The sequence below is a fragment of the Chiloscyllium plagiosum genome, chromosome 19 (assembly GCF_004010195.1).
Source record: "Chiloscyllium plagiosum isolate BGI_BamShark_2017 chromosome 19, ASM401019v2, whole genome shotgun sequence".
NCBI classification, from domain to species: Eukaryota; Metazoa; Chordata; class Chondrichthyes; order Orectolobiformes; family Hemiscylliidae; genus Chiloscyllium; species Chiloscyllium plagiosum.
In genome coordinates, this window is record NC_057728.1 from 29,955,041 (window position 1) to 29,966,617 (window position 11,577).

Here is an 11,577-nt window from a genome sequence, read left to right on the forward strand (position 1 = left end):
GGGGAGACTTAATAGAGACTTACAAAATAATACATGGCTTGGAAAAGGTGGATGCTCGGAAATTGTTTCCGTTAGACGAGGAGACTAGGACCTGTGGACACAGCCTTAGAATTAGAGGGGGTCATTTCAGGACAGAAATGCGGAGACATTTCTTCAGCCAGAGAGTGGTGGGCCTGTGGAATTCATTGCCATGGAGTGCAGTGGAAGCCGGGACGCTAAATGTCTTCAAGGCCGAGATTGATAGATTCTTGTTGTCTAGAGGAATTAAGGGCTACGGGGAGAACGCTGGTAAGTGGAGCTGAAATGCGCATCAACCATGATTGAATGGCGGAGTGGACTCGATGGGCCGAATGGCCTTACTTCTACTCCTATGTCTTATGGTCCTACCTTTCTGCAAATTCATACTGGCTAGCTGAAATTTTAAGTCGTTCTTTCCTTAATTACAAATTCTTTAACCAAACATTTCTCATTGGGAAGTTATGACCTGGTTTCTCCTCCTTTAAAATACAGGAACAGTTTCTGCTTCCTAAAAAGTTTAATTGTAAAATATCTTCTCGAGTGTGGACATTTTTAGTGCCTTTTGTCCATTAAAACAATTTTGCAGAATCTATGTTATTATATTCCTTGGGTTTTCTGATATGCTAATCTCTTCTACATATGCCATTTCCTTACTTTAATGTCACTATTTATAGCATCATTTAGTTTTTATGGAATGTGCATTGTTTTCTTTTTCCTAATTGTGGAAGATTTGTGTTTTCATTGGCAAGTTTCATCTGCTTCATCCATCCTATACTATTTGTTTCTCTTCACATGTACGTAATTTTGTTTTATGGTGCTCACCCTTTTTGAGTTTTGTATTACATCAAGACCTTTTTATGTAAACACTCCCTGCCAACAACTCTGAGCTTTTTTCAAATGGACCTGTTTGTGATCTGGTTACCATTAAGAGAGAGAAAGTTCAAGGTTTTCAAGGGGTGTGTGCTCGTTTTAACATCTTTTCAGAACATTTCATAGAAACTGGACAGCAGCTGTTTAAGATGTAAAGCAATGGACAAGGAAGATGCTTTGAAATGGAGAGTCACCAAAGTATGCTACAAAAAAAAAAGTGAGCTGAGTGGAATGATCGACAAAAGAACTGTAGACCTCTGCTATGACAGGCTTAAATGCTCAAGCTGAGAGTGACTCTAGGCATTGTGTAAAATGGAGACTTTTTTGCATGAGTTAATGTGACCTGTTTAGTTATGTTTGATCTATGGTTGAACATTTATATCAAAAATCTTGAAATATTAAATACTGTTCTTTGACCCATTTGTCTATAGGAGATTTGCAGCATGTTCACTGACCACCTGCAATTTTATCCAAATTACTGCAAAAAGCCACTACTTCATCAGGTTGAAGTCAGCCTTATCTAGATTTCAAGTCTTAGGAATTGGTTTTGAAAGGAGAAACCTAAAACATCACATTACTATATTACAGCCACTATTAGAAAAATGGTCCACACAACATTAGGCAGTTAAACAAATTGGGCTCATTATATTTAATAGGGTGGCCCCTTTGATTTTGGAACAATCTATCCTGAACATAAGCTCAACAGAAAGATATTGAATTTGAGTGATTATCTTAAAAATGACTCTGGCTGCATATGGGTCTAACTTCTACATAAATACATTCCAACATTTCACAGCAGCTACACAGGGGTTTATACACAAAAATTCCCATTACAGTCTTAAGGTATTTTCTTTCTTCTGCCAGTATTGTCTCTGCTACTTGTTTACTAGTAGTTCAAAAACAAATTAAAGATTTTTAAAAATTCATTTCACAGGATAAGGATGTTCTTGCTGAGGCCCCCATTTACTGTCCATCCATAATTGCACAGAGGGCAATTAAGACTCAACCACATTGATGTGGGTCTGGAGTCACATGAAGGACATTTTTCTGACAATCAACAGTAGATTCATCATCATCATCATCATCATTAGACTCTTAGTTCTAGATTTTCAATGATTTCAAATTCATTGGCAGAATTTGAACTCCCCTTCACAACTTGACAGCCTGCCCTTCAATTTTTAAGTCTTTATGACTGCCTTTCCAGAAAAATGCATAGTTTTCCTAGCTTAGTACTTGTGCTAGCATCTATTGAAATGAAGTTCTTCTTTGATACCACTCCTTCAGCTATTTCTTTTACCTCTAATATACTTATCTTCATGTTAATTTACATCTATCAGATCATAATTCAGTCTTTAAACAAAACTTTTCTCTCAAAAAGGATCTCTTGCCTATTGTTTCATACATTTAGGTCTCAGTATAAACAACTGTCACTGAAAACACTGCCTTCCTCTCCAATACCCTCCAGTATGGTCCTTGCCTCAGCACCAGGCTGAGGCAGGCAATAAATCACTCTTAATCCTATGTTCAAAGAATGCTAGCTATCCCCCTTATACCTGATTATATAACCACATCAAGTTTTCCTCTCATTTCTTTGAAAAGCTTCCTGTTTTAACAAGTGCTATGATCTGCAAATTATCTGTCCTAGTAGCACGACCCCTCATTCCTTTCTCTGGATCTTTGTTCTTAATCCCCCTGGATTTCCCTTTATATTTTGTCCAATATTAGTTTTACCAATCCCATTCTGAACCTGCACAAGAGTATGGCCATAGTCTGAAGCAAATCATGTAAATACATCTTCCCCTTTTATTGGTTGGAATATTGCCAGCTTGCACTGCATATTAGCTTATTGACAGTGAGAGATTTGAGGCAAAGACAGGCATGTTTACTCGTGAAAGACTCTCTGTCCATATACTCCCATGTACCGTAGTCCAGGCATCCAACCTGTTTGGCCAGTCAAATGGCTTTTTAAGAAGTGTGGGAAGTCATCCAGCTGTAAAATAGTTACTACAGAAAGCAAACATTAAATTAGTACTTGATAAACACAAAGACAGTACCCAGGCATCAAATCAAGACAAGATGTTCAATTCCAGCCAAGTGACTCAAACATTTGTCCCATTTAGGTAGGGTGTGGTGTCCAAGTCAGAAGTCTATTATGATAGTCTCATTGAATCATATTTATCACCTGAAATCCAAAACCCTTCTGTTTTTTGCCCTTAAGATTTCTAGTCCCAAGACCATATGGATAGCCCGATCCTCAATTATGACTAATTCCAGCAATTGATGAGATAAAGTTGAACTGCTCAATGCATGATTATACTAAGTGCCCCCTATTATGAATGGCAGAGTCCAGCCAATTTAACTTTTCATGTTAATGTGCAGAAACGTAAGTGCACAAGAAACAGTATGTTTATGGGACCTGAAATGTCCACAGCGAAACTAGCCACATTAATCTCCAGGGGTTAATAGCTTGCAATGCAGAGTGACACCAACAGAATGGATTCTATACCTGCATCAGTTGAAGTTACCATGAAAGACTCTGATCAATCTTTTCCCTTGCCTGAGGCATTTTGACCCTTAGGCTAAACCACTACCAGTCATCATCTCTCTCTTTCTCTCTCTCATGAGTGGAGCCCTATGGCTGCAGTATGAGAGCTATGACAACTTAAATTTATCATTGCAAATGCTGTATAAATGAGGTATGACCTACCACAAAAAGCAGAACACATCCAACATAACCAATTAGTGATGTTTTTCCAAATTATAACCAAAGTGAATCCGTAACAACAAGGAATGCCACCATTATCAAACTCAACAATAACCAGTTTTCTAATATTTAATAGTTGCTATTGATGAAGGTCAATACCACGTGACACACCAGCCACATTACTGTCATCTCCCAACTATTTTGAAGGATTAGATTATGTTTTTTAATTAGTGACTACTCCAATAAAATACACATCTCCATATCTTTAAATTTGTTATTCCGTTTACATTATGAGTCAGTAACAAAATCTCCGCAAAAACTACTGAACTGATAACATAATACTTCTTACCTATAAGCTTCATCTAGTGACATATCCATTCGCTTCATTATATAAGCTATGGCAATAGTGGCAGAACGGGAAATTCCAGCCAAGCAGTGCACCAACACGCATCCATTTGATGCCTTTGCTTTCTCTAGAAATGAAAAGAAGAAGGCACTTTAGCAATGTTCTCAGTTTTTAAAAACTGGGATTAGGTACAATTTCTAATCTATGACATTAGAACATCATACTCTTATCCAGAAGATTAGTCTGAACTACATATAATTTCATAAAATAACAGTATTGTTCACATTGTTGTGCGTCCCTTCACGTAATTGCCTCGTTGCTAGATAATGTTCATGCATGTATGCAAGTGCCATGTCAAGCTTTTGTTGTTAATTAACTCATGGATTGCTATTCCTGCAATCCATCTTTGCCAATCCCAGATCTATGAAGGCCTGAAAGAAAACGTGAGGAACAGTAGCTGGTAGGTTGACCACATAATGAACTTGTTGCATCAGTTCCTATGGGATCAAACGTTCATTTAAATAGCTGGGCAATGCTTGGAAAATAAACCACTTCAGTGAGTAAGTGCAAAAAGATGAAAGAAAATTAAATTTATCTACAACATGGATCAATGGGTATTTTTTTTCTGCTTTGAGAGTGCTAACAATCAATTGGATCATTCAATAAACAAAGAAAATTCTAGAAAAATTGTACAGCAACCAGCTTTACACAACCATTTACTTTTTCCTCAGAGGATTCTGTGATTTTGAACACAGTCTCAAAGCAACAAACAGATGGTGATTGAATTTTTTTTGAAAAGTGGAGATAAGATTCTTGTTTACCAAGAGAATCAAAGGTTATCGGGGAAGAGAGGGGAATGTAGAATCTGAAATCAGAAACACTAAGAGCAACTGTGATGTCACTGAATGGGAGAGCCAGCTCAAGTAGCTGAATAGTCAACCTAAAGTTATACAGCATGGAAACAGACTCTTTTTAGTCCCAATTGCCAGCACTTGGTCCATATCCCTCTAAACACTTTCTATTCATGTACCCATCCAGATACCCTTTAAATGATGTAATTGTACCCAGCTGCACCACTTTCACTGGCAGCTCATTCCATACAGGCATCACCCTGTGGGTGAAAATGTTGCCCCTCAGGTCTCTTTTAAATCTTTTGCCCTCACTTTAAATGTATGCCATCCAGTTTTGGACTCCCCTATCCTGGAAAAATATCTTAACTATTCACCCTGTGATGATGCTGCTCCTTTAACAGGGTTATGTTGTCCTTTTTTTTCCAGGAGGTCAAAACACAGGTTCCAAAAAGTCTGGGTTTTTAATTGTTTTAGGGCCAATTTGATTAGAGATAACAGATACTGTCTCAGGAAAAAGGCTTTCAAGTTTTAGAAAAAAAAACACTTGTGCAATGAAAGGGGAGTGGCCAGTTCTCCCAGCTCAGCTTTTCTCTTGTTTTGGCAGCCTGCCTATTCACTGAAAGCAGTCAGACAGTTTTTGACATGGAAGAAGGTATTCCATGCTGTCACCTCTCTCTGACTTCTCTCCTGTAAGACTCTGGCACAAAAGGTAAAAGCAGGCACAAAGGGTGTTTATGGGGATTGTTGCAAGCATTTGGAACAGCATCATTAAGTTGGGATAATCTGTTGGGTTTTCAGATAGGTTAGGTTATTCTGCATTCTGTTCTCTTTTGTGTTTCATCCGGTAATCTTGTAAATAAATTCTGTTTTATTTAAAATTAAGTGGTTTGACCAGCGGCACCTCTTCTGGAATAACTGCTTTCCACCTACTTAAAACAACTAGCAAAGTTAGGGTCTAGGCTACTTTCTGGAAATGTTTTGAGGGGGTCTGGCCTAGTTCATAACAACCTAATTCATGCCCTTCATGAGGATATAAACATCTATGAGATCTCTGCTCAGCTTTGGATGCCCCAGCCTATTCAGCCCCTCCCTAAAGCCCTACTTCATCTTCTAATTTGTAAACTAGTTTTTTTTTGGGAAAAGTTGGAATGGAATATTTATTTGCTGCAAGATCAAAATAACAGATTTTATTGTTTCCATTCTGATGATCTAATGTAGATTTACATTTGCAATTTCTCAGAGATCCTAATCTCAGTTTTACGAAGCGGTGTCAAATGGAAAGTACAACATTCCACTATGGGGGAGGGAAGCAGTCACAACAGGGTAAAGCACCCAAGCTCTTCTCACACATCTATCTCCTTCCTGAATGAAGGACAATTATAATCAGGAAGTCTCAGAGTCACAACATGAAAGCATAATCAAAATTACCCCAAAGTATGTATTACAATTTATTTAAGAAACAAGAAAATAAAAAGTCCCTACTGACCTATAAATTCTACTGATTTGTCCAGCCAAGGCAAAATCTTCTCACAAAAGCTGTCATTGACTGGAACTCGTAGGAAGTGACTCTCTGGGATAAAGTCAGGTTTTGGGCATGTGTTACTTGCATTGAGTACATAGCCAATATCAATCTGCTGCATTAGCTCCTATATTTGAAGTAAAACAGAAAATATATAATTACTATTCAGTACAAATCAAATTATATGATTATCATAAACTGGAACTTTGTTTAGTTTAATTCTAACTCAAATCTGTAAATTCTCAAAACACCATGAACTCAGTTTTAACTTTGGAAGTGGGTATGTTTTGAATCAAATCAGTCTTGCTCCATTTGTTTCCTTTTTGTGGTACATTTATTGGCGCAAATACACAAAACAAGTAGTAAAACATCACTTTAATAGGAAATTAAATCAATTAATTACAGTGACTGCTATTTCGTGCAGAATCAAAGGTTTGTGTACACTGGCAGCTACACTCCTTACCCTGTTTAATACATCTCGTTGACAACCAAGGTAAAGATGAGGAAGAATGCGAGTTGGGCCAGTGTTGGTTACAGGTAAGCATGGCTGTGAAATGCTTGTTGGTACTAGAGCAGATTTTCCTTCACAGAGGCCTGAGAAGCTAGATGAAAATGTAGCAAATCCACCTATAGACAACATCAAAAATAGACAAAATGATCAGGATATAACTAAAAACTTTAGCAACTTCAAAACTGACAAAGAGAATGATCAAGTCTTTCCAAAACTTTGCACAAAACTCAAAAGAGGTAAGGAATAATACTTGCTCTCCCTCCTATTTTGCTTTTTACTGGTATCAGGCATGTTCAATAACTAATATTGCTTTATTCTTGCTGGCTATTCACAAAGGTCACCCAAAAAAGTCCAACAACTAATCCCTATACAGTACAAAGACTACAGCTGTTTTGTTTCACCCTTCAATTCACTTCCCCTGTGCAGTGCCTCCTGCCCATTGTAGATGGGCTAAAATTTTTGTTCCCAATTCCTAGTTGTAGTTGCTAAGTGCATGGAGTAATTTAGTGACAATTTAGCCAATTATTAGTTTTATCTTTTTAAGAAAATAAATTTGTTGGTTGATTGCTCTAAATTAAAGATCATCATTCTAGTAGAGACTTGTATTCTAGGCTCAGACTCTATTCTTCTGTCTATCCCCTAGCTTCTTCCATATAGGCTCACCACTGCAAGCCACACCAAATGAATCTGAAGACTCATTTCATGGCAAGGAGTCAAAACCAAAATGCACAATTAACTGTCGCATCTTTTAAAATGATGATTGGTGTGTTACTGTTGTTTAAAAATAAAATATTTGCATTTATATCATTTTTCATGACTACCAGACAGCCTCAAAGCACCTGACAGCCAATGCTTACTTTTGGAATATTGTCACTCTTTATAATGAAGACTTGCTGTCAGTCAGATCTCGTACATGCGCTGAAGGCCATGTCACATTTTTTTCAATTATTGCTTGAAAATGTATAATATTGTGCAAACAAAATGGCAATTTTAACCCAACCGAATTCATAAGTCAATAAAACGAATAATTTGATCTTACTGGACCTTAACCTATTGCAATTATTTTGGCTGCCGTTTTAACAATTAATCATTTAATTAAGGTCCAAGCCCCCTGAATGTATGCAAATTGGGGTCCTATGATGCAAAAGAACGCCAGTGTGATTTTAACTGCCCCACCCAGTGTCAAATCCACCAAATACAACTGGGATACTGCCTATCTGACTTTTAGCATACAGATTGAAATGACTAAAGAATTGGTATGCTGTTCTATTTAGTATATTCCCAATGGGTTTTTGCCTTTTGTCTTGATGAAATCTCTCAGCATACCACCCTACGGTCTTTTGTTTCATTGCTTTGGATGGAATTATAGCCTCATTATCCAAGATAAGCAGATAGAAATGTTGAAAGATAGTAGGTAAAGCAGTGTTTTGCTTGAATAAAGCTAAACCTAGTCTAAAAGTTAGCAGAACTTATTGGATATCTTTCAGAAACAGTACAGCGGAAGGCTGTTCTTTAACAGATAAATTGCTGCTGATGTTTGTAGCCTTCTATTTGTTGACATGGACATTGTGACTGGATGTCAAAGTCAAAGGGGCGGTCAATGTTTTTGATGCTTATTGATGGGTATATCACCAGCATCTCTCTGGTTGCAATACACACTATATTAAGGCCAAAATCTTTATTTGTTAGACCCAACCAACACTCAACCAAAGAACAGTAACACAGAGTTTAGCATTGGCTCCAAAATTCCATAAATAATTGCTCACCTTTATGTATTTGGCATAATTTTTATTTTAGAATTTTTAAGAATCTGTAATCAAATTTGACAGGACACATTTCTCAAATTTCTACCAATTAATAAAACTCCTATCACTAAAGGCCTTCTTGAAAATCACATTCACAACTTAGGAATCTGACGATGTCAGACAAACTGTTTGCTAACTTAGCAACATAGAGTGAGTCAAGTGAAGTATTGGCAGATGGATCTAGGTTTGCTCAATGAAAACTGACTGTGTCTTCAGCTGATGTCACTGAAATTTCCAAGACAGATCCCTGGGGAATATGGGCAGCAGGAAGTGAAAACATTGCAAATAATATCCTGGTCATAATTAGGTAAATTAAAATGGAACCAGTTGAGAAGTTGAAGGAGGATGGTGTTGTGAATCATGTCAAAGACCACAGACAAAATCAAGAACAATGGAGGCATCATCTACCACTACTCACCAACGCCAGGAGAGGAAGATTAAAGGAAGAAATTTTGTGATGTTATGACCCGATTGGAAAAGTATACTGATTCTTGAGACTCATGGCTCCTAGAGTCACCACAAAAGTTAATGATTTAATTAAAAGTATGCAAAGCCTCCAATTTACCTATCTGATGGACTCAGATTCTGGGTACAGATAAATAAAAATATGAAATAAAAACTCACATTCCATAAAAATAATAGAAAAAATCTGGTGTTGTGGATGGAGGAAAAACTTCAAGGAAATCGTTCAAAAGTATTAGTCCACAGCATTTGATGATATATTTCTTTTGCTTCCCAAGAACTTCATTTCTCCAAGTGGAATCTTTCACTTCTTTGCCAGAGGCACAGGGCAATTGGTATTCAAATTATAAAATCTCTTCGTTACCAGCTGAAGGCAACATCTAACAGCGAATGATGGGAAAGATTAATTGACTGTCTCCAGGCTTGAGTTACTTTGCTGCAGAGATATTGACACAGACTCTGCTCCTTTTAGTCTGGACACCTACGCCTCAGAGTTGTTCACACAAAACAGGTGTTCTGCTGCCCAACAACCAGTGAGTTATCATCAGGCTGATGACTTCTGGCATTCACAACTGCTCACAATTGCACAAATCAATTCTGTACTCTGCTGCTGGCCAAATCTCACACCGCACACACACAACCCAATGCCATGCCAACATACCTCTCCTCCCTCACCTTTTGAAACAAACCAGCAATCTAGACACAACTCACAGCACAATTCACAATGAGTTTCAGTAATTTGTTTTCAAAAAGTGCAGTAGTTCCTTTCATAATCCTTGATTTTAGTCTTTTTTCCATGTCGTTGTCAAAAATAAAGTAAAATAAAACTAAATGAATGAACCATACAATTTGAAAAAAACATTAAAAGTGCAACCATCAACTATAAACATTCACTAGCATTTAACTAAATATCTCAAATTATAATTTTTAGTGCATCATAAACCTGTCACAGCACAGTTCAGGGTACATTGTGATTTCAAACCTATTTTGAAGCTAGTTCCCAAAAAAGCAAGAAGTTTGCTCATTTTCACTGTCATCATCATTTTCTCCAGTGTTATTTTTGTGTCACATATAATTCAATAATTCTGTCTTCATTGCCATGTATTATGGATGGGGAAAATAAATTAAGAGATAACTTTTCCCCTTTCTCCTCAATTGTCTGCAATAACAACACCCCTTCTTCACACACTCCAAAATGCAAATACAATCAAAACCACACATACATGCATAAAGGATGGACTCTAAAAAACAAAGCATGCCATTAGTTTATTAACAGAATACAAAAAGCAAATCGAGTCTTTTAGGCACTACATGGAGTAGGTTGGACGGGCACCTTCCCTGAAGATGAAGGGAAGTTGGAAGTCTCTGAAGCTCCAGATGAGGCAATGGGTGATTTGCAGAAATGTATCCTTGCAGGTAAAAATGAATTTATTGCCTTCACGCTGCCCGAGCTGGATTGTTGGGCAGGTTTCTAATCTACTGACAGGGGTTATGGTCCCTCTTTTGTCTTGTTGGTTCCCAGAGTGACACTTTCCTATCTGATTGTTGGAGTAGGAAGATAGCTCAGTTTCGATAATGTGACCATAAGAGCAGAGCTTCCACTGTCCACACAATTAGATGTTAGAAGCCAGTGCTACACAATTGTAGATGTTCACACTTGTCAACAAACTGGTTTCTCTGCACCCTTCTTTGTGGAATGCTGACCTTGGAGATAAAGGCATATCGGATGGGTAGGTTATTGAGTTTTGGGTATCATTTACATTTTGACAACTTTCCAGAAACAGCTTCAGACAGAAGTTGATTTTATTTGTAGAAATCGAACAGTTGGCAGTAGACTCTCAGTGGCCATTTTAGCAGTAATTATCCAGTTTTGATAGTAAAATTGAATGAGTTTGCATCTTGAGAGTTATGAATGTGGCTCTTTACTGGGCATGACATGTGGATAATGTAAATTGTTCATGGTATTTTAATCATAAACTGTGTTTTGTTTAAACAGACCTTTAGTTTGTATCTGCAAAGTTTAAATTCTCTTAATTTTCCCCAATATAATCCACACGATCCAATATGATGCACTTATTTTTATGTAAAAGTTTTGCTCACTTGTAAGTATCTTCACTTTCATGCTCTGCAATATTAACAGATTTCTGGAGCCCATAATTGCAAATTGTTCATTTGCATTTAACAGAAGTTGTAACAAAGCAGCATGCATCACTGTCTGAAGAAGTGGTTACTGTAATGCGAATAAAACTACTTCAAATAAGAGCTAATGTATTTTAGATCAGTTTGTGATTATCTGTTAATAATTAAAAACATCTCCACATTAAAAAGCACAGTCGGCACGTGGTTCACCGTTTATTGGTTCTATGCATTAATCAAGATGGCCCAACTTTCATGGAACTGGTAACATTTCAGACATGAGCTGAAAATGTGTTGCTGGAAAAGCGCAGCAGGTCAGGAAGGGCTCATGCCCGAAACGTCGATTCTCCTGTTC

General features: G+C 37.3%; 1 protein-coding gene across 3 annotated transcripts in view; it reads right to left on the reverse strand.

The window, feature by feature from the left end:
* dusp16 (dual specificity phosphatase 16) overlaps window positions 1–11,577 on the reverse strand; it is a 97,359-nt gene that overhangs the window by 4,243 nt on the left and 81,539 nt on the right. For all 3 annotated transcript variants that reach the window (XM_043709457.1, XM_043709459.1, XM_043709458.1), the window contains exons 4-6: window positions 6,772–6,935; window positions 6,276–6,435; window positions 3,942–4,065 (exon numbers count right to left, since the gene is read on the reverse strand). In XM_043709457.1, coding sequence (XP_043565392.1) covers window positions 3,942–4,065; window positions 6,276–6,435; window positions 6,772–6,935 — 448 coding nt within the window. The remainder of the gene's footprint in view (window positions 1–3,941; window positions 4,066–6,275; window positions 6,436–6,771; window positions 6,936–11,577) is intronic.